Below are 26501 nucleotides of genomic sequence, written 5' to 3' on the forward strand. Positions count from 1 at the left end.
CGCGGCGCCGCCCGCGCATGCGCAGCGCGGCAGCGGGCGCACCGCCCTCGGCGCACGTGATTTCCTGCTGGCGGCGGGGCGCTGTGACGTCGCGCGGGCTGCGGCGGGAAGTTTCGAACGCGGGGAGGGAGCGCGGTGATAGCGGTCGCCATGATCCTGCGCGCCCGCCCGGGACAGGTGGGTAGGACTGGGGTTTTCGTTGGGGCCCTCAGCCGGAGCGACAGCTCTTGGGGGTCGGCTAACGGCGGCGGGTGTCCCCGAGGGGTGAGGTTCTGCGGCGGGGCCGCGCTCCCTGTAACTCTGGGAAGCCCCCGGACTTGTATCTAACGCCGCCGTGCTGAGGGAAATGTTTGTGGCTGATGGGCTAAAAAGGGCTTACCGAGCCTGCTTCGGCTGTGTGGGGAAGGTGGATGTAGCAGATCTGTGTGAACGTGTGGTAGCAGCGTTCCTATTCACCCCTGTTCCCGTGGCGCCCCGTGCCGAGTTATAGTTAGTGTTCGCATTCATCCAGCTGCTTTTCATAGCTAAAGGACTAATTCTATGTCCTTTAAGGGTGTCCATTTCCAGAGTTTTGCACCTTACTAAACACCAGGGGACTGCCAAGAGGGTGGCAGCCGTCAGAAACAGCGTGAATCTCTTTCCCTTCTTAATATAAACTGTTTCTCACTAACCCACAGTGTAAGAGGAGCTGGCAATCTTACCTCGTCTCTTGTGATCGCTTTAGTTGCAGTGCTGCTAACGGATTGAACTGAGGTCGCAAGTGCAGCTCTCTAAACGCAGATGCAAATGGCAGTACTGATCAAATATTATAAGCCAGTGCGTACAGCAGTAAGTCACAGCTTCTGGAGATGAGTTGCTTTTGTAACGATTTGTTCCTGGTTTCATCATCAAAAGCTATTTTAAAAGTTATTGTGATCTAACTTTAAATATGTAGAGGCTTGACTGCATGGGTGACTGGTTTTGAGAGTCAGTCATCTTGAACGTGAATTAAGCATGCATGACCAAGTCCAGAGTCAATAAACTTGTGACAAAATTATTCTGTTAATAGATTCTGTGGTATTTTTTTGCTGCAAGTAAACACGTTTAGGATAATTTGTTAATTCTGAATAGCAATACGATCACTGGAGTTTTCAGAGTTGTCAGCCGTTTGTTTAAATGAGTGAATTCCCGTGAAAGTTAGAAAATATGTTGGCATCTATAAAAAAGCCACTTTTTACCACTAGCCTTTCTGTTAGATTATCTTTGAGGTTTCTCTTCAAAATGCCCACATCATCTGTACCCCACTGTTTTGACGTTGTCTTGCATCTAGCTCTCTTCTTTTGAGGGGGAAAAAATGATGAACTGACATCTGGGTTTTTTTGTCAACACATGTCCTTCACAACTCTGGTGGATTCTGAACATTTCCTTTTCTCTCAGGCTGTATGAAGATGTGAATATTTGTGAAATAAGCTGTTGGGTGACTGTTTTGCCAAAGCGATGGCTTCTCAAGAATTTACTGTAAGTGATTTTTAACACTGTGTACAATTAAGTAGAAATACATTAAAAGACACTGTAGCTGCTCTGTTATTTAAACAGTTTCTTACTGATTATTATTTCAACATCTTACACATTTAAAACAGGTATTATACACTCACCAAAAAATGAAAAAATCAAAAACCTGGCAAGATGGAATTCTGAGGATTAGAACTGGTGGAAATAAGGTGAACGACTCTGATTTAATACCATCTGCTACTGCTGGACTGTCAGTGGCAATCTAGTTGATCTGTGAAATAAAATTAGTTATTTAAAATTCTATTTTTTCATTGCAGGCTATCTTGTTTGATGATAAAGGACAATGTTTGGAGAGTATTTTTATAAAATCTCAGGTATATTTTTTTCGGAGTGTTTTTTATTTTTATGCTTGACTGTGGTTTGTGTTTCAGGAAGCATTTCAAACTTTTGCCTGGTAACTAAGGTAGTACTTTCTCTTATTGTGGATATGGAAGACTGCTGCAATGCAAATAATGGAAAGCAAAAACAACTTTATTGATAAGTCTTAATGTTTTTCTGGAACCAGTGTAGAGGTTTTATGGAGTTTTATTCCTTTGGGGTAAAAGCAGTGTATTACAGTGATATATTAAACAAGCATAACTTGAAGCTAAGTGCTAATGCTTTCTCGTATATGTATATTTTAATCTAAGTATTCATATGGCAGCTGTGATATACTGGGTGTAAATTTCTGAAGTTTTTACATACAAGTATTTACAAGACTATATTTATTTAGAAGACTCTTACTTTTTCTTATACAGCACTACTATGTACACCTTGGTGCTTTCTCTTTTCTAGGTGAATGTTGGAGATAATTTAGAAAGTGAACGATACTTGATCACGGTTGAAGCAGTAAAAGTTAATGAAAAATGTTTTGAAGATCAGCCAAGGAAAGCAGAAACGCCAGCAGTGGATAGAAATGGCATAAAATCTGGTGTTCTGCCTCCAAGACATCTGTCTGTTGGGTTGAAACGGAAGTTTACGGTATGTCTTTGTTTCAAAAGTTATGTCTGATGTTAACATGCATTTTAAAACACAAAAGGGACATCTTTTAATGAACAGTAAATATATAGATTATGTCTTCCTGTTTTTTTTGAACTGTAAGCCAGAATGTGCTACCTGTAGCTATTTTTTCCAGAGTCTACTAAATCTGTTTGGTTTAGCAGGATTGGTATTGCTGAGGCTGCAGTGAAAAATTGCAAGGCCTTGAGATTATGTCTATATACCTGTGGAATTGTCATGTGCTTCTTGATCAGAATATATTGTATGGAGCGTGCCCTGTTTTCAGCATTTAATTACAAAACATGGAGTTGATTTCTGAGTAGAATTAATTTACAATTTCTCCCCTAGGGTTTCCAAGGGCCACGGCAAGTTGAAAAGAAAATATCAACAATGGAAGATGGAGAAAAACCAACAATATTGCCTTTATCTAAGCATTGTCAGGGTACTTTTCCATCCAAGTTTTATGTTACCTCTCCGCTATTTTCTACAATTTGCAAGAAGGATGCAGAAACAAATCTATCTGCAGACTTTCATGAAGATGTGTGTACGGATAATGATGGAGAACATAAGTCTCTCTCGTCACTGCTTTCAGCTCCATTTCTTGGCAGATGTGAGGAGACAGAGAGGCAAAACTCTGATCGGTCCATTGTGAAGCCAGAATCTCCTCCAGTTACTGGGCACACCAAATCTAGGAGTCAGACAGCTGATCACGGGGCAGTGTCATGCAACATCAGGAGCACAGCACAGATAATAGCTCTTTTGGAGTCTAAACCAACACAAGGATGCAGAGATCAAAGATCGTCTGAGGTCACAGAATGTCTTTTTAGGTTTCAGGCATCAGAAAATGCAGATAGTTTATACAGACAAAAAACCACAATCCTACCTGCTTTTTCAGGCAACCCTGCCAAAAGACTCATTCAAAATATTCAGCATTTGCCTTTTACGAAGGGAACTGTAAATGATAAAAAAGAATGGAATGCTGAAATGCTTCTAAATTCACCTGAACAACCTTGTGATAAAGAAGTCACAGGACAGAGACATGACAAAAAGGCATATACTTTAAGTCAAGACTTACAAGATCCCTGCAATACAAATAGTTGCTTCCTACCTGAATCCACCCTAAGTAGAATGAGCGACAGTCAGTTTGTCCCATCCTCAGGTGACATTTCATGTTCAGTAAGTCCAATCACCTTTGAAAAAAATCTCTCCAGATATAAGGAGGATTCATCTGTGAAGTTGCAAAGTGAGCTTCAGCCAAGACAAAATTCAGAAAGAATACCAGGTGACCAGGAGCTCTCTGTGGATGTAACATTGACTAAAATTGGATTTGTAAAGGAGGAATTAAGTACGCATGGTAAAGACTGTGGTCCAGGTGAACAGGTGATGGAGGTTAACTTTAATCTAATGCAGGCTTTTGATTTTAATGACACAGACAATGAAGACCTGTGTGAAAGAGATGTGAATAAGCTCACTGAAGGAGACATGCTTTCACAAAGTCCACATTGCTTAAAGGGAGAAGACGTAGCACAAAATGCTGCATTGAGACTTCATTCTTGCTGTGAAGTAGTGACGCACAGTAAAAACAAAGAAGTCAAATGTTCAACATTTGATGGAGAGAATGGTGGAAATCACTGCACTGAGGGTATACCATCTCAGCTTTGTGACAACGATGTTGGAGATACAGGGAGAACTGCAGAAGACTCTGCAAACCAGACCAGAATTGAAGTGGAACTTTTGGGAAATGGACACAATGTAAGAGAGATTAATGACAGTCAATTAAGTATTGAAGCCACAAACAATAAGAAGGATATTGGTGGCTGTGCAGCGCATACCATTGATGGCACGTCATGGATAAATAGCAAGCACTCTGATCTTTTGCCTGGTGACACAAATGTTAATGAATGTCCCCCTAAAACTAGTATGTTTGAGAAAACTGAAGGTATTTCATGTATTTCTACCAGAGGAATAATCTCTGCAATGGACAAAAGGACTGAAGAAGATGTTGTACATCTTGGATGCATGAAATCCCCAGATGTTGATTTAGAACACTTCTGGGGTACTAGGAGTGATGACATTAAACCAGGTAGTCCTTTGCTGGCTTTGTCACAAAAATCAGAGCCTAGCTATGGCTCATTCCAATATACCACAGAAGGCCATCAAAAGGTACTTGGCATTTCACATAAAGAAGATACTCTCATTTCCAGAAATTCTGTCTATCCTTTAAGAAAAGGCCATTCACCTCTAGAGGAAACGGCAATAGGTGAAACCGAGTTTGAAAATGCAGAGAGCATAAATGCTTTTCATGAAGCCTGCAAAGGGGAAAGATTAGGAATGGATTTCCTGAAATGCACAGCAATGGCTGAAAATTCATCAGACCTTCCTGATTTTGTAAAAAATATCGCTCTTCTAAGAGCTGTGACTCAACATAGTGCAGCATTAGAAAGCTTACAAGAGATAGAGGAAAATAATAGCATATTATATGAAGCAGAGACTTCTGAAGAGATATTTGAATCCCTTGTGAAAGATACAGGTTAGGTCAGCTGCTGTTTTACAGTGAATTCTGTATGACTCTGCCCATTTGACTTATGTACTCTTATCTCTCCTGTTGGACAATTCATATTCAGAAACCATACTTGGGGAGTGATGTGTTATAAAGGTTACCTCATGCAATTTTTAGTGTTTAAAGCAACAATGCGGGCTCCAAGTCTGTGTCTTTGTTTGATTTAGTTCAGTTGAATCCTAACTGTGCAATTATTTGCATGGGTAAGGTTTGCGAGCCCGGTAAATATTCAGATGTTTTCATGTAAAAAGAATACTATAACTGTAACTTATTATGGTTTTCCATCTCTTGTAGCTATAAAACAGTTTACAGAAATGCCTTACTCAGAAAGTATACAGGCATCTTCCTGTTCATACTTTGATTCTTCTGGCCTTATGGTAACCAATTTTTGACTACATATATCTATCTGTACAAGATGAATTAATTTTCCACCAGGCTTCTTGAATAAAATTCTTGGTTTATGAAACTATGGAAGTGGAGCTAGAAATTGCTTAGAGGCATCAACTAAGAAGCTAATAGTAAACAGAAGATGTCCTCTTGCAGACCCTATTGCCAATGAGTGTTCAGGAGGCCTAATGTATGACAAGAAACTTAATGCAAATTGTAGTATTTAGTTATGTTTAATGTCACTAGTATGTCTGGTACTTCTCCTTCCTTACCCCATCTTCTTGTACCATCTATTTTGTCTGTTCTTTCACTATCTCACTATCTTTTTTTGAATGCGTGGCTGTCCTAGGAATTTTAGCACTTGGGTTGAAATATACTTGCAAATCTGTTTGTGCTTCATGCTTCACACTGATTTTTGTCCAATGCTATGGATGGTCTTTTTCTTTCAATCCATCCAAAGTGAAAGAAAGATTTTAGATTAAATTATTCTCTTTTTCCTGTCTCATTTGAAAAGCAAACCTAGTTTCTTATCCTATTAGGGATTGTTCTGGTTTCTAAATAAAAAGGCTGTAATTTAAAATGCTTTCTCTTGTATAAATACAAGAGATTTCGTAGCTTAACTTTTCACTTTAAATGGTTATTAAATTGTTGGAGTAATTAGCTTTTGATACTTGTTTTCTGCAGCCCAACTGTGTGGACAATTTATTACAGAAAACAATAGCAGTGGCCCAAAGAGACCCAGACCCTAGGACACTTGACTGCCAACCAAAGGTACAATTTCTGTGGAACTGAAGTATAATGAATAGTGTTTCTTAAATTTCAAGTCGGTGGTTTGCTGTTTTCAATATATTACAAGAAGTCCTAATAAATATTTAACCAGTCTCATAATGGGCTTCTCATTGCTTTTTAGTACATTAGTGTGTGGGAAGTTTTCCACTGAGAGTTTTAAACTCAAATTTTACAATACAAAAAGACTAAACATACTACTTCAGGATATCGATTTTCTGTTGACAGACCTGTGCAAAAACATTATTGCTGCTGAGTTGCAGGAGTGCAAGAGAAAGAGAAAAGCATAGATTTTTTTTTTCCCTCTTCTGCAGTTTCCAAAAGATTATTTTTGTTGTGTGTAAGAAAAATACCTTTATTGACTGTAGATGGTTCCAGAACATTACTTATTTTCAGTTAATGATGATTCCAATATATTGCATAGCCTGTTGTGTTTCAAGGGCACCAAGTAAAGGGATCAGCAGCTAGTGAGATAATGTTGAGAGCTCCCTGCTCACAGCTAGGATGGCAGCAGTACCCAGATAATATGGAGTTTGCAGCCGAAAGATTTTTGTCACCCCTGTTTTCAAGGAAGTATGTAATTTCTGACTTCAGACAGGTAAAACATTTTTTTCAAAGTTATTCTTACTAACCTTAGTGCAAGCAAGTATCCTGTAAATGTAGGATAAAAGAGAGTTCATTTTTAGAATGCTACAATCATATCAAAATCACTAAGAACTGAATATAGTGCTTTGTGGTTAAAACTCTGCAGTTAGACAATTGTTTTTACTCATCTTTGTCATAGGACTATGCATTTGCAAGATGTAACTTGGTTTTTTTTCCTCCGGTCAGTTTCACTTTGAAAAATGTACATGGTCATAAAGTGTAATAGTAAACAGAGAGAGATTTCTAGAGAAAAGTGGCAGAGGGCTTTTATAATGATTGTTTCCTGGTGTTAGCAGTATAATATTCACCTCAACTGCATTTGAAATTTGGTATATAATTGTTAGAGAGTTCCAAAGCAAGGGTTAAAACTTTCTTGGATTATGATGCTATTCCTCCTGGATGCAAAGAAACATGACATGCGGTGTTAAATAAAGAAATTTTTTTCAAATGCAGTATATATTTCAGTATTTGAAATAATGGAAGAAAATTGATATTTCATTATTTTACTTCCAGAATGGACTAGAGATACTGAAGAATTGTATCTAGAAATAAGATTTAGAAATAAGAGTCACACAAAGATAATACTTATATGGGGATAAACAGTTTAATTTCTAACAAGTTTTTTGTTTATACTTTTTTGGTAAAGTCTCCAGGCTCAAGAAGTCTTCATGAGGATGATACCAACTTTATCAGAGAAGGAAATTTTCAAAAGAAGTCTAACATTATTAAAGAGTCAAGAATAGATCAGCCCTGTAAGTGAAAGTAAAAGTAGAATGGCAGTGATTGGCCTCAGAACAATTATTCCCCACGACTTCTGTCCTTTGCCTATTTTTCCTAGTATTGGCAATGAATGTGTATTCTGAAGTTGCACCATGGACAATGTCAGGCTCACCTTCACGTTCTGATTTGAGACAAACGCAGTGGACTTCATGGGAACCTGACGAGGTGTGAATTGTCTGTTGCTTCTAGATCTTTTTGGCTTTATTTCCTGTGTGTTCATGGTAGCAATTTCTTATTTTTGAAACTGTTTAATCTCAACTCTGAGAGACATTTCAATTGTTTAGAATGATGAGAGAGAAAGAATAGTGACAAAAGAGCTATAATTAAGGTTTTTTCCCAGTCATTCACTTGACATGTTAATTCGTCATCTGTAGATGATTTCGTCAGTAGAACTGACTTCCTCACTTGATCCAGACTCTACAATTTCTCCAGCTTCAGGAAGTGAGGAAACTGTCAGAGACATCCAGGAGCCCCTGATACACAGGATCTTGCCAAGGGAACCAGAACTTTCAGAAATTTTTTTCAGTAAGAAATTACAGTTTATAATTGCACTTTACAATAGTTCTGCTAGAAAATCTTTGAGGACTTTTGAAGCACAGTGAGTTGCACTATAAATGGCAGTTACCCGGGGCACTGAAATACACTGAGATATGTCTGGGTAACTACAGAGTTTGATGTGTGTTTGTCACACATTTTTCATAGGGGGGTGTGTTATTTTTTTTAAGCACGATTTTAAACAGTGTTTTCCAAATCAGCTGAATTAACCTTGAATTCCATGTCTTGCCCCCTGCCCCAATTACATTCTCCTGAAAGAGACTTCGGAAGAGTGATGTAGTTTTTATAAAGAAAAATCAGCTTCTAGTTTGGGGGAAAAAACAGCTGTAACCTAAGCTTATAATTCATACTAATGTTTTAATTTATTTGCCTGCTTTTAGTTTTCTTCTGTATTCAGCTGTCCTCTGACCCCCTTCCAGCTGACACCTATCAATGACTGTCATTTCTTATTGATAGTGAATTTAGTCAAAAGGATGCTTGTGGTACTGGAGGCCTATTTATCCACATTGGTTAATGTTAATTTACACAGTTTTGTGGGTGATCTTTTTGGAAAAAGGAGCAAATGTTAAGCTGTTTGTTTTCCAGTTGGCAGTTGTGACTGACCTACCAAGAATATCAGATTAATGACCTCCAAAACACAATAATGCTTAAATAATTTCTACCGAACTCTTTCTTTTATACAAGTAGCATGCCTACAGAAATGCATTCTGAATATAGGGATTTAAGTAGTAAAAGAATCACAGTTGAAATCACTCATGTCGTATGGAAATTTGGTGTGGTACTGCAGAGGCATGATACAAAGAGCTTGCCAATTAGAAGACAGGATGTAAAAGGAAGAACTTGGAATTCTTTGCTTGTCTTAGTTTTTTGTACCTCTGAAGTTAATGTGCCATCCCTAAGTGCTACAAGTTGCTTGTAAGATGTATTTGCCCTACAGCACAAGAGAAACCCAGAGATCCAGAGGAAGGCAACTTCTCAAGATTCAAGCCCACAGTTAAAACACGAACTCCATTTGTCACTCTTCCGGCCACTGAGAAGATCTCTGACGCAGTTTATCCAACTGACAGAGAGGAGGTCCAGCGATCTTTTGGCTCTTCAGCAGTCCATTTAGGCAACAAGTCACCGGTATTTCCTATTAGTGCTTTTGGCCCTGAGGACAGAAATTATGAAACCTCTGTGTTTGGAGAATATATGGAAGACAGAGAAAGGGAATCCGTACAACCAGTGTTCCCTAATGTGACTGCACAATATAGACAAAGCAAGTGGCTAAAATACCAAAACAGGGCTCAGTGTGACTTGATAACTCAAAACAGCGATGATGGGGAAGTGACTGATGACATCTGTGCTGAGGACATCCTTGGAATGCCGCTGGGTGACACAGGAGAGAGCAGTGCTGTGAATAAAAGTGCTCCCGGCTCTGCACCTCTACTGACAGCAAAGAGCATGCTTGGTAAATGCTGTGCAAATACCAGCAATCAAGATTTGATTTCAGAGAGGAAGTTACTTTCTCTGCACTTAAGTCAGACACCTTTGGCTGAAGCAACACAAAAGGTGTTAAGTCATCTGAGCTGCCACACTGTAACAGGAGATGGCCAGGTGTGTAACTGTTCAAGCAAATACAGTTGTAAGTGACAGAAACACATTTTTCTGGACAAAGTAACTACGTTTATCTGATTTCCTGCAAGATATTATCAGTATGATTGGATGAAATGTTTCTACATACATAGTAACACAAAAGAGGCTCAGCTACAGAACAGCAGCCGCTAATGTATTTTTTTAAGTGCCGTGACTAATCCTTTGTAAAGGTAATTTTTTGGCACACATAGTGCCAGATTTAGATTTTTAATCTGAATGTTGATGGCAGGAAGATGAAATAAAAGCTGTTGGGCTGTTTTGTCACCTATAATTGGTAAGAATGTGTTTTCAAGAAGTATTTTTCTTAATTGTGAAATCAGCATTTTTTTAATGAACACCCGTATCTTGCTTCAAAGCATAGTCTCTGATTTTAAAGTATTTTAAAATTCTTTAGTTTTAATTGAGGAAAAGTAAGTTATGGCATTGAGTAAGCACCTAACAAATTAGCACAGCTGTTTGTGACCAGTAGACTGTCTTAAACAAATGGAGTAAATTGGGAAAAAACCCAAACCAACCACAAGTCAAGTTTTAAGTCGACAAATGGCTGTGTTTGAGAGTTATTGAAAATGTTAGATTTTCCTCTTTTTTTTTTTTGACACAAACTTAGTATGCTGTGTTTTCTAGTTCTTTACAACTGTACAGTAAAATATTCATGTGAAATAGAGGTGGGCAAATAACTAGTGTATTTCATATACACACTGGTATACACATTGTGTGTGTTTTTATATATATATATATATATATATAAAATCCATGTATGTTGCATGTTAAAAAGCTTATGATAGGAGTTATCATTATGATGTCCACTGCAGTGTAGATGGAAGAATCTCCTCAGGACTAGCTGGGATGGCAGGCACAGGGATAGGTTGTGGTGTGCACAGTTTCCTCCAAAGCTCTTTAGTCTGGTTCTTCCTTCCCTAACCTTGTACTACCTTTGCTATAGTTTCATCTGATGGATTTATTTCTGTGCAGAAATGGTGTTAAAAATGGGGTTTATGTGCTCCTTCCCATGTCTAGGGCTGAAAACATGATTCTGAATTACATCATTTACTCTAAAGCCTTTGAAAGTATTGTCTATGTTACTATAAATTCAGGCTGTTTGTCAAGGGGCAAATTTTAACTTCATGGTACATCCTAAATGGCAGTCCAAGCTCTATGCTATAGCTCCAGGTATACTTAATTTTACTCCTATTGGCAGTTGGATTGTATACATGCTCCTGTACTTACGGTTAACAAAGCCAGCAAACATTTGTGGTGAAGGGGATTTGTATTTTGCTTTTAGAAAACTGATTCTTTATTGACAGTCTTCATGTTCAAACTTCTGGTTGCAGAATGAGGCCCTGAATTTTTTCTGTTTAGTTGTACTTACTAATGAGCCACAATATAGAAAAGCAAAAAAGGAAAAAGAGAAGAAAAATGGATAGGTTTTGGCTTATCTGTACAGTAGCCATTTATCAAAATTTGTCTCATTTGGGGCTTTGCAAGTTTTAATGGTTTATTTTTCTGTTTTGTAGGACATAACGATTTCTGAGTTGTCTTTTCCTAATGTGGATAAAGTAAAATATACTAATCTTCCTAAAAGAAAGGTTTCCATACCAACTGTATTTCAGTCGCATGTTCACTACAAACAGATATTTAAAGCTGCTCTGACAGGTATGTCTAACACCATGCTATGTAAAATGCTGTCATTATTAAACAGCGTATTTCTGAAGCTTCACAAAGCAGGATGAGAAGGAGAGAGATAGTCAACATCAGCTATTGGAACAACTGCACGCATTTGGTTTTGGATATATATACTGAAATATATTCAGTCTATACCCAAAATTGCAAAGGCAAACCAAAAGGCCAGTATGCTTCTGTTCAACTATGTAACCTTGTGCCTGTTTACAGGTCTTTGGATTCCTATATAAGCCCTGCCCCCCCCCCCCCCCCCCCCCCAGTTATTTAGTGTTTGGATTGTTTGGAGTCATATACTTAAATGTGATTTGAATGAAAGTAAGGCAGTTAGAACAAATTAATTGCATGTGCAATATGTGAATTTTGCAGGTCACATGGTTTCTTTTAGGACTCAGACTAACTTTTGATTTAGATTTGGAATTGAAAGTTTGAAATGAAAATGTATTTGTTTGAATGTTCTGTACTTGTGTAATCATTTTAAGGCTGTACTAATTATTCTTTTATTCTCCTCCCTATGTCAAGAGCAATTAAACATAATGCTATTTGAGTTGTCACAAAGATTATACAATGCTCTTTCAAAAGTGGATACATCATTTCACACTTCATTAAAAGATGGGCAAAGTGAGAGCAAAGAAAGCTGCGTTCCACTCTGCAATCACATGCATCCTGCTAAGCTTGTTATGGTTAAAAAAGAAGGCCAAAACAAGGTGCTGTTTATTCCTTATTTGTTTACAGTTTGGGGTGTTAGTTTGGCATATAAAGACCATATTGTGTGAACAATTGCAGGTTAAAGTGATGTGTTAAAGAGATCCTTTTTAAGGTGAGTTGTAGTATCCACTAGTGTCCAGTATTGTTGATGTAATATTTTTTTCCATACAGAAACAGCTTTATATATGTAGAGAGAAACCCCTGAATTTATAATTTTCTAGGTTATAAGGGATTTTTGTCAGGTATGATTACACACACTGGTTTCAGGAGCTGAGAGTTTTGGGAACACACTTGTGTTTTTCAGTGAAACACAGTGAAAACACAGGTGTTTATCTGATGATTTCTATAGCAGTGAGTACTGATCCATTGCTTTACTTTTTTTTTTTTTAATTGTTTGTTCTAATGTGCTGACGGTCTTTTTTTTCTTTTCCTTCTTTGCCCCCCTCCCTCCCTAGGGTCGTTTGTTCTATACCTGTGATGCCCCAAAAGCTGAGCAGTGTTCGTTTTTCAAGTGGATAGAAGATGTGAACCCCGCACAGATAAAATCCAGACCTAGTGTAGTGCTTCATGATATAAAGAGTATTGGGACATACCTCAGAAGTCAAAAGATTTCTCTCTATGAGGGATGCCAGCTTTTGGTGAGGTATTCTGAAACACTGTGCACTTTTCACAAGTGCTACGTGAATTGCAGGATTATTTATAAATGTTCCAGTAGCTCGGGATTTCAGTAGCATTTAACAGCAGACAGTTTCACTAAGTATGTTTAAAGAGGCTACAGTTCTGTGTAGAAATGTAAAAGCCACATTAGCTAAGGAATAGTATTCACAGCAATGGCATTTCAGGTCTGTGTTCTTTTCAGCAAGAATCAACACTGCTTACCAGCAACTTGATTAACTGCTTAAGGAAATTCCTTATGATCGTTGCATTTGAATTACTGTTCGTTTAATCTTGCGTGATAGAATTTGATTTATTCTCTTGGTGATTCCAATTTTAATGTTAGAAGTTGTATCAAAGGCTATTCTGTGCTGCTTAACTATAGGGGAAACAATTTAATTATGGCTGAATATGAGAGAAGTATTTTGCAGTGAAGATACGTGTATTTAAAACTTGGTAATGCAAGATGATGAACAACCACTAAGATCTGTGCTGTATAATTTGGTCCAGTCTGTAGAGCTTTCTTATTTTTGGTGGTGAATCCAAAATGTGCCAATTGTTTACATACTTTTTCTTAAAATTGCAATTTAACAGGAAAGCCTTCGAAATTCAAACACAGCGGTGTAGGAAGTTCAAGAAAATGATGAATACACCTGCCAGGTTTGATGGCGATTCCAAAACCAAATTATACCTCAAACTGAGCAGAAAGGAGCATTATTCTCTCTATAGCAAAGGTAAACAAATCTTAAGCATCAGAAGAATTGTCCGTGTCATGTTGTGCCTTTTGAAAGTTTTAATTTGTAATCTAAAGAGAAAAACTGAATCCTGTTTTTCAACTCCTGGCAACCCTGATCGTTCAGTTCTCATTCTAGAAAGGCAATGAAGTGTCTCATTAATTCATCTTTTCTTGTAAACGTTCAACTACCTTAGAGAAATATATAAATTCCATATCCTTGGGTTTGGAGTGTATTAAATCTTTGAACCGTGACGTTTCAGGAAAGCCCAGTATTCAAGCAGATGATATTTAAGGAAAACTTGATGTAAATCACTGAAGTGTCACAAAGTTGGAGGACATTCAGTGGTTTGATCCAGATATTCTCAATAGTTCATTTCACTTCAGTAATTTTTTAATTGATACCCATATTTTTATATTTTGTTCACTTTACTGTTCAAAATTATACAAAAGAATTTAGGCAGAAGCAAACGTGTTGTGCACACTTTACGTACAGAATGAAATGTTCTAACAAATCAGGGTTTTGTAACTATAAATTCTGAAGCTCTGCATGGGCAAAACTTTTACTTGTGTATGATAATTTTTTGATCATTTTTGTTACAGGCAAATACATATTATTGCTCCTAACTTTGAAGTCTCCCTTGCTGTGCTCTGCAATATATGATATAGAAATAGTGTAGTGAGCTTTAGTCTCATCAGCTGTGCTAAATAGAACAGAACATTTGCAGGCTCCAGTATGTGTTGGTTTTGAAAGGGAAGGGAAAATGTACATTTATTTCAGTACTTGCTGTTCTTTGGCAAAAGTGTAGTTCACTAGATTTGTAGAGTTCTTCAGTGATTTGTTCCAAATACTCTCAAAATGGATAATACTTCAGATTTGCCAGAAGTCAAATGCTACTAAGTGCACCAGGAGAGAACTTTAGAGTTACCATCAATTTCAGACAGTAAGTACTAGAAGAATTGCAAATTACATATTCATTCTTTTAGAACTGAACTAACACTTAGTTAGGACTTTCTAATACCCCCTGCTTTCACATTAGCGGTGGTTTAATTTGCAGCATAGTAAATGCTGAGGTATTTTGTCCAGCTTCATTTTCTTTAAAAAACAGCAGTAGAAGCTTATGAGAACTCTGTATTTTTTTTGACAGATGATATTTGGGTTGTTTCGAAGACTTTGAACTTTGATCCCCTTGATACTTTCATTGCATGTAGTGCTTTCTTTGGACCATCCTCCAACAATGAAGTCGAATTACTACCACTGAAAGGCTACTGTCCCTCAAACTGGCAAATGAATAGTGAGTTCTACACCAAATAATTCAGAATTGCGGGAAACAACTATTGAGGGAAAAATCTGGCCAGCAATGAAGGACGAGATTAGAATTTATCAAATCTAATACATTATTTTATTCATAGTATTTCTTTTCCTTTATTTTTGAATATGTACTTTGAATGCATGAGTAGTTAATGCAATTAAACCTGCAAAGTAGCTGGTAAGAAATTCTAAATGGGTGATGAAGAAATGAGGGTAATATAAATAATGTAGTAAATAATATAATACAGAATGCAAATTGACTGTCAGAGTGTAGGTAACAGGAATTTGTTGTTACTGTCCTTGAAAAACAAACGAACAGAAACCCCAAAAAACTCACGATGGAAAATTTATATTTATATAAAAAGCAACATATTAAATCTGATTTGGCTGTCCCAACATTCCTTTCTGTGCCCTTGTTACAGTCTAGAATGACTAAAAAATTTGTGTTTCCAGACTCAGTAAAAGCAAATCTGTGTAGTTTTAGTGATTTTAATCATTGTACTTTAAAAAGAAAATATAGCTAAACCTAGCATTGGTGGTTTTTAATGAACTGCTGACCTTTTTATTCTTTAGCAAGCTGTTCCCAATTAAGTTGCAGCCACCCTTCTTTTTGGTTTTAACATTTTTGTTTGGGGTATTTATGTAATATTTTGTCATCACTGTTTTGGAAACAGTAAGGTTAGCAGGCCTTAAGTGCAGAGAGAAACAGTGGGAGTCTGCTATAGATGTCACGGAAAAATGACAAATGTGCAGCATTTGTCATCAAAATGTGTGCGTTTTGCATCAAACATAATGCAAAAGCTTTTTATTTTTGCTCTTGAATTGAGCTAAAGTTTAGTTTGTTTTTTTTTTAAAGAAAAAGATAAAGAATGTATTATGTAGTCATTCTGGAGCTAGTAATAATATACCTCTGCTTACTTTCTTTTAATGCAATATGAAAATCGTGTGCTTGATCGCTAAAGGCTTTATTCATAGCACTTAACCTTAAACAGCTAAGTTGAGTGTTTTAAGTTAACAAATTAGTCTTTTTAGGCTTTCTGTGTAATCAGTAGGGAGAGAGTTCCTGCAAAGCACAATTCAGTGAGTCTACATCAAACTGTTCTGAATTACATTCAGAAGACTAAAAAATAGAGAGAAAAAAAATACAGAATGGCACACAAGTTCTTTGTGGGCATACATGCTGTCAAAATCATGGGCTTCAAATGCAATTGGAGATTAAGTTTTGTTTGTTCCCTGACTGTGAGTTGCAGGACTGGATCTATTGAGCAGTCAGGGTCTGGAAGAGTTAATATATAGGTTTTCAGTCTTAATGCTGTTGAATCACAGCATTTTAATTTTTTTTAGGAAATTTTTGGTCCTAACTCTTTGATCATAAATACAGATTATTTCATAATTCTATAACCATTACAAATCTAAAACCCTAAGTTATATGCAAATAAAGCTTTAAGTAATGTTTAGTTGTAGGCAGCGATAAACAACAGCAAAATAGAGGTATGTGGGTTACTAAACATATTAGAAACCTGTTACTTAGGCAATCCCTGAGCCGCAGAACGTTAAGAAACTGGCAGTGAATACAGAAAAATATAATTGAATACTTGTTCTGTTCTTATACCCTCCCCTAGGCATCCACTTTTGTACGCTTTGGAAATAAGCTAGGTGGAACTTGAGTCTGGCCCATTGGAGTTGTTCTTATGTTCCAGTCTTTTTTAAGAAAGCATCTGCTTAGCTATTGTGATACACATGGTTTACTTAGAAAACTCACCTCCTAAATTCCAAAGTCTTCTAAATACCTCGAGTGTTTCTAAAATGAGTACGGATTTTTATTAAGCTTCCTTTCCAGAAGGTTTCTAATGTTGGAATCACAAATACTTCAGAATAACACACCTTGAAAAGAAGGGCTAATAGGGCTCTCCTCATCTATAATATTCAGTCAGACATGGTAATTGGGTTAATTTGGCTTCTGTTACAGGAGGCTAATGACTCTTCTGGCATTTTGTAATTCATTTTTCTAGCTGATTTGAAGTTTGGGCTACTTTAATTTTTTTCTAATTTTATTTTTCTGTGCCCTTTTCAGCGTTTGTTCATGCCTTGCTGGTTTGTAATGCTAGTGGTGAGCTTACATCTTTAAGAAATATGGAGGAGCACTTCAATCCATCTACATTACCACTAGTACCATACCTACTAAAAATGTAAGTTACGGTTTCAGTGATACTGTGAACATAGAATATGTCAGTAGGTACAGAAAAAAACACAACAAAAGTACCATTGAGTTTGCCCTATTAAAAAGTGGATGAGGAAAACTAAAATCGGAAAACCAGTGCAAGGAATGAACTGTTGACAATGCAACTTTTAGTTATGCGGAAATGAAAATATATCGGTTGCTTCACTCTAACTCGATTGTAAGGGGGTTTTTTCCTTAGAACTTACCTGCAGCCCATGTTTTACAACCTAGAGATTAATATTGGGCATTATTATGATCATAAGACTGATAGTGCAGTCACCGACTGATCTGTATTAAGTTAATGTATATGCTTCACAGGGGTTCAGTGGAACTGTTTTTCCTTCCCAATTTTTAGAGTCACTCGACACAAAACCTAAAAATATTTTCTCAACAAGTCGGAGCAATATAGGGATATTTCCAAGAGCTGCTTATGATTCACTGTATAAAACAAGTAATTAAATGAATCTCTGCTACCTCTGTGTTCTTCTACCACTCTTAATTCTGTCAGTCTCATGGCCTTACAGTAAGACAGACTGTAAGTGTAAACATACAGCAAGAATGATAAAACCCAAAAGCCTATTTCATATGATCCAGCTTTCACCCGGGGAAGTAATAAGGGGTAGGAATATACAGCTCAGGTGTATGTCAGGGTGTAGGGGGCAGCAACTTTTAATTACATCAGCTGTTAATCACAAAGCCTCAGCATTTCAATGTCAGGTGAGTAAGAATATCAGAACTATGAGATACAAATTATACATATGCAGTATTATACTGCAACTTTTGACCATTGTGTTTTTCTTAGGAATTTTGATTCTAAAAATGCTACTAATAGAGTCAACAAAAGAAAATTTATTCCACCTGCCATCAGTCTGAAACGCACAATGATGTATGGACCTGTCAGTACTGAAGTGGCAATGGGACTAGCTGAAAAGATGATCGAAACGTTCTCGTTGAACCCAGATCAAGCTACATCACTGATTCAGATAGCTCAAATGATGACCTCATGTGAAAATATCAAACCAGTGGAAGAACATCAGAACTTCCCTATCACAATCATACGTGGTATGAAGCAAATAATTGTGAAATTTGCTGCTATTGTATCTTTCCAAAATTCTAGTTAATATGTGATGCCAGTGTTAGTGAAAAATCCCTAAATTCTCTCAGTGATGAAACAGTAGAGTTGTTTTCTTAAGCATATAGTTACAATTCCAGGCAGACTTAAAGGGAGATCGTTATGTCTAGGTAAATGTTGACTTATTTTGAATGTAGCACAAAAGATGAGCTTGAATAAACTGCCTCTGTGTATGGAATATCCTTTTATACTCCTTTGTAACGCTGCTGTCCTCATCTACTCTATGCATTTCCTGAAAATTCATTTCTTGGATGAGGCCCCTCTGATAATGACCTTGACGTTATAACATCCATTCTATCAGCAGAGAGCTTTTGATCCTTGAATTTGCATTCAGCCTTTTGCAGGATTTTACAGAGTTCTTTCCTAGCAAGATCTACACAAAACCAGAGTTATTTACTGTCGTCTGCTTATTTATTTTCATATTAAACCCACGTTTTGTCATGTATCAGCTTTGCTAAATTATCATATAATTTTTTTTCTGTTACACATTATTCCTTGCTGTTTTCTACTTTCTTCTATCTTTGTTTTATCCCTTTTCGACATGTACAAAAAGGCTAGTAACTTCTTAGTTCAAAGATTTTTTTTTTTAAATCAGTATTGAAAAGCAGTTACCATAAACGCGAGTTTTCAGATCCTGTCAAAGTAAATACGTTGACAATAATGCCACTCTTAGTACAGATATCACTAGACTTAAATTGCGTGACCTTTTGTTAGGCTGTCAGGCACATTAATGTAGTTGAAATTATTAGTCATTCCAAGATAATTATCTCCCAAATTCCTTATTCTGTACCTCAGGACATGGTATGAGGGATGTGCATGCAGATACTTGTATTATTTTAATGTGTTGATGAGACTCCTCAGCAAGTAATGCATGTATTCAATGAGAAAATTGAGGAAAAACACCTTAGCTTCCCCTCTTCTGTAGTTTTTTGTAAACTTACTGCAGGCAGTAAATGCAAAGTGTAAGAAACTGATTGCCCCTGGATACTTAGAGCTGCTGAAGCAAGCACGTGCAATGTTTTGACGGGAATCCCAGCATAATATTTCATAAGATAAACTTAAGTTATAACAATTGATTAGAACTGTACTTTCTGGAAAATTTCCCTGTGTAACTTTGGCTTTTTCTTCCAAAATACCAGGTGTTTTTGGGGCTGGAAAGAGCTATTTGCTGTCCGTTGTGATTTTGTTCCTAGTCCAGCTCTTTGAAAGCAGTGAAGCTATGGAGGGTCCAAGGCCAGCTCCATGGAAACTTCTGATTGCTTCTTCCACTAACGTTGCTGTTGACAGGATACTGCTGGGGTAGGTTACTGAGATTTTTACAGACTATGGTTCCAAAAACAATAATGCACTTATACGGTAAAGATAAATGTGTTGATATTTCCAGTGTAACACTCCAAAAAGATTGCATTCTTTCCCTAGAAAGTGTCACACATGGGCTTTAATTTTACCCTTGCTCCTTTGTACAGCATGCGTATGCTAGAAGTCTGTAAGGTTAGCTGCATGAATTTACATGAGACTAATATTGGGCTGTAGTCTCATCAGATTTACTACTAAAATCCATCACAACAGAAAGTAGTATTGCTCAGGAATCTTTTGGAAGTAGCAGTGGGGGCAGGGGAAGGAGGAATAGAGAGGGAGAGGCAGAGTCAGACTTGGGAAGCTTCAGCATGAAGCTAACATGAAATACAATTCATGGTTTGGAAGGATAAAGGAAGGAAGGGAAAGTACAAATGGAAGACTATTTATGAGGGGAGGATCATAAAGGCATTAAGCGTTTTTGAGACAAATCATGATGAGGTAATTTCCTTTGATTTACTTGAATTGTGGCCCGAGTTATTTCATCTGGTTAATCGCAGAAGTTTGTGTTCTTCAGTGTTCTGATGTGTCTGTTAGCCTTTTTAGAACCACTTCTAAATTTTTCAAAATTTCTTTTTACATTTTTGTAACATGTATCTTCTCTTTTTCTTTGAAGTCTACTTGATCTTGGATTTGAGGATTTTATCAGAGTGGGAAGTATTAGGAAAATCACGAAAGCAATTCTTCCCCATAGGTAAGAATCTTAATCTTTCAGGGATCTGTAGCGATTCTGAGATTCATGATAGTATGCATGCTGTAAAATTACTATTTTGAACTAATTAAAAATGTGATTGTAATATGCCTATCTCAGGATTGTGTCTGTCATCACCCTGCGTCCGCCCCCGCACAGTGGAGAAAATTTACCTTGATTTGGGAGTGTCACTTGCTGCTGAATAGAGCTATGCTTTTAAATGGGAAGTAGTAGACTTCCCATTAAAACTGCCAGAATAATGGTAGTTGCAGATTTGAGAGTTGACATAAGGAGGAGAAGCAAAACAAACAGACTTGAAATAGATACGTACTGCTCTAGTGATAAGAACTAGGAGGAAGTAATCATAAATTTAATGTGCGGAGAATTAATAGTAACAACTCACGAATGCTGTACTACTCGCCCCAGTTATCTTTGCTATAGTGTTCTGGGGTTTGTCTTTTAACTATTTAAAAGTAAGCAATGTGCATGATACTTTCAACACAATTTGAGAGAACAAAGTAAAGTTCAAGATGAACAAAGATTAAATTTCCATTCCTTGGTGTCAGTAGCATACCAAGGATATAAAATGGTATGAGAATGAAAAACTTCTCAGTTCTACTCCACTCTGAAATCAGCTGTGTACTTGGAGAAGTCATTTACTACATGTATGTGTCTGGCTGGGGTGGTAGGGTCTGAGCTGGTGGAATAAAGTTCTGTTTTAAAACAGGTATTACACTAGTCTATCTCAGCTGGATTTGGGATAGGTTAGTACTTGTTGTGAAGTACTGTCATGTATGATTATTTTTCTATATTGGGTGTTCACCGAACACTGAAAGCACTGTTATTTTCAATCATTGTAATGCATGTTATAAAATCTTTTTGAAGTTTACATGCTGGCTCAGGAAATGAAAATGAGCAGTTAAAAGAGCTGCTTGCTCTCATGAAAGAAGACTTAACTCCAGTTGAAAAAATATACGTAAGGAAGAGTATTGAGCAACATAAACTGGGGACCAATAAAACTATACTGCAACAGGTACAGTCAAAGTGACGGGATGGGAGAGTGGGGATTCGCTACGTCTTATCCGCAAGGCCCAGCAAACAGAAACTGGGAATCCCCTCTCACACCTGCCAAGCTCCTAGTTTTGAAAAATAAAATGAATGTTAGGACTAGGATAGGTTTGATTCCACAGGTATAGCTTAGTGTCTTACCTGTATATGACTTCGCTGAGTTGAACTTGCAGTTCCTGTTTAGTGATCAGGAGCCCTTTTTGAACTTCATTGTAATCTGATTTAATATTACCAATCTAGTTTACACGGCAGGGAGAGAAAAATCTCTGAGCACAGCTAGTCTGCACTGTCACCTTGAAACTAAAATTTTTGTACTCATAAAGGCAAAAGATAAGGACTGAGCTAAATCTATCCTAGAGTTGAGTATCAACTGCCAAGAGGATTTCAAATGTATTTTAAGTAACTTTTCATCCAAGTATTACCTTTTAGGATTACTACTTCCTGTAGAAACATTTTCTCAATTTCTGGTCTTTCCAGTTATTTGCCTTTTCTCCTCAGTCCTAGACTCAAAAAAATCCCCTCTTGTTGTAGAGCAATTGTAACAAAGCAGATTTGAGCAATTTGTTTCTTGTGCTTATTCCCAGTGGTCAATGCTGCCACTTTTGCTGCTGGGGCTCAGAAGGTTTTGGAGGTGTAATCTGAACTCTCTCTGTACCAGACCAGATCTGGTCTTAAAATACATGAATCAGTGAATGGCTCTAATGTATAAACACTGCAAGCATAAGAAATGGTAACCTTGGATCCATCTCTGTGCATACACAGGGCCTTTTACTGGAGGTTAGAATATAATTTTTTGAGACCCAGCCAGCATGACACAGCATGTAGTAGAAGTGCTAAAAATTAATTTAGGTGTATTCTGCCACCACAGCTATAGTTATGCACTGCACAGAGATTGACTATTAAATGACCTTAACTTTTTGTCTGCCCATTTTCCCCTCACTAATACCGAAGGTGAAAGTGGTTGGAGTGACCTGTGCTGCCTGCCCGTTTCCTTGTCTGAATACTCTTAAGTTTCCTGTAGTGATGCTGGATGAGTGCAGTCAGATGACTGAACCTGCTTCTCTCCTTCCTATTGCAAGGTACAGCCTTCCTTTTGTGTTTCAGCAGAGAAATAACTCTTAGTTAGCAGTGACACAACCTCAAATAATTGCCAAGCTTGCACATCTTTTTAAGAACACGTACTCCAAGGTCTCACCTTAGAAAGGAAGAAGAGTAATTTTAAATTGAGGCCTGCTCTTAGGTGCCTTCCTTAAGTTACCATGTTATTTTAACTGTGGAAAGAGGGTGATGGACAAGGGAGCCTGATGGAAAGCAACCTGTGATATATAAACACAACACATGCTTTTGTTATGAATAGTCTGACATCCTTTTTAGAACTTTTTTTTTAAAACATTCTTATTTAGGTTTCAATGTGAAAAGCTAGTCCTTGTTGGAGACCCTAAGCAATTACCACCAACTATTCAAGGGTCTGAGAGTGTTCATGAAAAGGGATTGGAGCAGACTCTCTTTGACCGCCTTTGCTTAATGGTATGTACTACCAACCACATCTTTAGAAAGAGGGAGGGTGAAATTGTAGGTCCACTGAAGTCACTAAAAGAGTTCTGGTTTAGATGTCAGAGTATCAGTGTTTCAGCCTGTTTTTCAATTAAGCATTCTAGTGCATTTCTCTGTAAATGTTATTTTCACAATGCAGGGAAATTTGTAAGTATAACAAATGTGAAACAAGAATGGACTGAAAAACAGTAACAGATTCCGCCTTCTGATCTTTTTGTGCAGTTTTCAATCCAGGTAAAAGAATCGGGGGCTACAGTATTTGTTCTAACTTTTGCTGAAGTGAGTGTATGAAGGTTAAGCCAGCTTACTGCAGGAATTGTTTCCACTTATTTCTTGTTTGACCTAGGTGGCATTGCAAAATATTTAGTTACTCTTTTTCTTAGTCACACTTTCTATATCATACTTCTTTAGGGACATAAACCAATACTTCTTCGGACACAGTACCGATGTCACCCTGCTATTAGTGCCATAGCCAATGAGCTGTTCTATGAAGGAAATCTGATAGATGGTGTTTCTGAGAAAGATAGAAGTCCTTTATTGGATTGGCTTCCAACGCTATGTTTTTATAGTGTTAATGGGGTGGAGCAAGTAAGTTTTTAAACATTTCTTAAAAAGTCAATATTGTAGTTTTTCCTCTGTTCTGTTTCTTTTTGCATTCTGCTGTTTGTGAGAGCTAAATTGGAATTCTTCTTCCCTAATTTCAGATTGAGAGAGACAACAGCTTTTATAACGTGGCAGAAGTTCATTTTACAGTCAAGCTCATCCAGTCTCTGATTGCAAGTGGAATAGAAGGATCTGCAATTGGTGTGATTACTCTTTATAAATCACAGATGTGTAAGGTTTGTGTAATGTATCATCAATAAAACAGTTTTCTTAAATGTATTTGTTTATTCTAAACATAGGCTCCGTTTCAACTAGGAAGAGTCAACAAGAAGTGAGAAACAAATGCTGGATAGGTAAACTAGAGTTTACCGTAAGTTCTCTTTCTTATTTAAAAAAAATAAAAATCTACTTTTTTTTCCTCTAAAATTAGTCAAAATCTTTTCATTCAAGCAGATGATTAAAAAAACCAAACTTTCCATTTGTTTTCCTTCCACGTGGACACTCAGAAAATTGGCAAATTAAATAGTATATAATTTTCATAAGGAAATCGGGGGCTGCTACAAACTGGTATGTGTGACAAGGACAGGTAACAGAGGTGTCTGCTTAGCAAGGTTGCAGTTGTACCTCACCCAGTCATCATCCAAGGCATGACATGGGCTGCTGCGATTAGTAAGCGAAAGTACTGGTTGCCACACTGAATGCACCAGCGTTTTGTCAAATACAGGTTCGTTGCGTAGCATTTTCCTGTGATTAGCTGAGGTTTTACTGTCGTCGTACCCTCTAGTTTCTTAGTTCGCATCTTGTGTAGACTCAGATTTGTTGAGTGTGTTTGCTCAAAACAAGTGATTGACTGAGTAGCATAACTCATCACCATCCGTATTCCTTTTGTCTACAGATTCAGAATTTGCTTAGTGGCGTACACTCTGAGGCTTTTGAAATTAAAGCTGTCCAGGTGTCCACTGTAGATGCGTTCCAAGGAGCTGAGAAGGAGATCATTGTTTTGTCATGTGTAAGAACAAGACAAATTGGGTTCATAGACTCGGAAAAGAGAATGAACGTTGCACTAACGAGAGCAAAGAGGCATTTGTTGATTGTTGGAAATCTGGCCTGTTTAAGTAGGAACAGACTGTGGGGAAGAGTAATTCATCACTGCAAAGGTAATTATTTTCTTCTCCTGTATTTCTGAAACCATGCAGCTCATCTTCTTTAATTAAACTATGTATTATAGCGTATATAAACTATATAACATATAAAGTATATAGTATGCATACTATATAAAACAGTATATTTATTACATGTAAAATAGGGTATATTGCAGGAAAATGCAAGTATTTGCAAGTGTGCGAGTTGCATGTTTGCAGTGTTATCTGCAAACTGGTTTTATACTTGAAGGGCGTTTGTTATCCAGTAACAGGACTTATTTTTCTTCTTTTGATGCCATCAGATAGCTACACAAAGAGCACGCTAGTAAGGAGAGCTGAAACCCATTACTGCATTCCTAGTCCTTCACAGTTTGCTTTTACGTAGCAGACCCGGGTAGAAACAAGTTACAAACAAATTCTTCTATACAGCAGTATTTCTGAATAGGTAGTACTTAAATAAAGGCGAGAAAAATGCATAGCATCTTTCTGCAACTAGAGGCTCGTTGTTTTTGGAAGATAAATTTTGAGCTGCTAGAAAAAAACCCAGTGCTATTGGAGATAGGTAGGGGAGGGGGTAGGGCCTCACCTTAGCAGATACTCCACAGGGAGCGCTCAGTCTCTAAAGCAGCTGGTAACGAATCACTGCAAGAATAGGTACCGAAAGAGTAATCATTTTATTTACCTATTGGTTGACATCAAAGTTGGATTCTGAAGAAGAACAATTTTCAAAGTAGAAATATTATAGCCATTTGATAGGCTTGGGGAAATAAGATGCTTGCATCACCACAGACTAATTACACGATGGATGCTGTAAAGCAAGATGTAATTATCCTGTTTATTGCTGCTTTTAGGATGGGAAAATGGATTACAACACATAAGCCAGTGTGAGCAGCAGCTAAACGACATTCTTAAGTGTTATTTGGAGAACCGAAAGGAAAAGGAACAAAATAAGAAAAAGGAAAAATAAAATGTGTGCCTATTTTGTGAAGAAATTATGAATTGCGTGTGTAAAAATTATCAGAAGGATGGCAAATCTAATATTTATAGTTAATGTGGGAAATTTTTGTTTGTATCTCAGTGCACTGATCCTTCTGTTTTGACCCTTGTTTGTATGACTAAAAATGAATAAAGTAACTTTATCTGCTTGATAACTGAAATCCTTTTATGCTTACAAAGTACCTAATTGTATTATTAGTGTTTCATTATTCTTCAGATAAGATACACACGTAACACCATCTCTTAGAACAATTCTGTCATCTTGCATATTTACAAATGGGTGACATCTGGGAAGGAGCATGGCTAAAACAATTAAAAAGATAATTAAAACATAGAGTAATTTCTTCAAGAAAAATTACATGTCCTTGGTCTATTAAATCCTGAAATGTCAGCAGAACAAAATGAGACCGGATTGACCTGTATCTAGATTTTTTTACAGGTTTTAGGTTAAGATCACTCAGCACTCTTTCGAAACTACAAAAAAGCGGAATGATTTTCGTTTGGAAAAAGAGTGCTGTTGTGTCAGAAACTCTCTGACAAGAAAAAAAGTTCATCATCTTTACCATGGCACAAGCCTGTCCGTAGGCTGTCTCAGAGGTGTATAGGGGAGGCTCAGCAGTTAATGTACAAACAGTGGGGCGAAGTGGGCTAAGTATGGACATCGTAAAATTTCTAGATGCTGTTAAACTTTTTCCAGAGAAGACTCTGAGGCACACCAGAGAGCCTGCATCCCAATAGCGCTGAAGTTACTCGAAGTGATCTTCTGCTTTCTTTTTA

The 26501-nt window shown here is 37.2% G+C and overlaps 2 protein-coding genes across 2 annotated transcripts in view; one reads left to right on the top strand and one right to left on the bottom strand.

Moving 5' to 3' along the window:
- LARP7 (La ribonucleoprotein 7, transcriptional regulator) overlaps positions 1-26501 on the bottom strand; it is a 68506-nt gene that overhangs the window by 41235 nt on the left and 770 nt on the right. The gene's annotated exons all lie outside the window — the stretch shown is intronic.
- On the top strand, positions 78-26435 carry ZGRF1 (zinc finger GRF-type containing 1). The gene is made up of 28 exons (XM_069769712.1): positions 78-177; positions 731-828; positions 1417-1497; positions 1620-1700; positions 1809-1865; positions 2326-2511; positions 2878-4692; positions 6161-6247; positions 7554-7659; positions 7746-7852; positions 8062-8212; positions 9180-9838; positions 11392-11530; positions 12077-12261; positions 12718-12905; positions 13511-13650; positions 14798-14944; positions 17036-17150; positions 17985-18244; positions 19454-19613; positions 20287-20364; positions 21247-21394; positions 22381-22508; positions 22833-22956; positions 23395-23571; positions 23688-23822; positions 24482-24743; positions 25580-26435. The coding sequence occupies exons 3-28, from the start codon at positions 1477-1479 to the stop codon at positions 25693-25695; spliced, it is 5772 nt and encodes a 1923-aa protein (XP_069625813.1). The 5' UTR covers positions 78-177; positions 731-828; positions 1417-1476; the 3' UTR covers positions 25696-26435.

This window comes from Haliaeetus albicilla, chromosome 1 (genome assembly GCF_947461875.1).
Source record: "Haliaeetus albicilla chromosome 1, bHalAlb1.1, whole genome shotgun sequence".
Classification (NCBI taxonomy): domain Eukaryota; kingdom Metazoa; phylum Chordata; class Aves; order Accipitriformes; family Accipitridae; genus Haliaeetus; species Haliaeetus albicilla.

Bases quoted from the DNA above. Each gene is read 5' to 3' on its own strand.
- ZGRF1 (XM_069769712.1), top strand. From the start codon at position 1,477: ATGGCTTCTCAAGAATTTACT. The intron at 1,701-1,808 runs GTGAACGACTCT...TTTTCATTGCAG, and splicing joins TTAGAACTGGTGGAAATAAG to GCTATCTTGTTTGATGATAA. The intron at 11,531-12,076 runs GTATGTCTAACA...CCCTATGTCAAG, and splicing joins ATTTAAAGCTGCTCTGACAG to AGCAATTAAACATAATGCTA.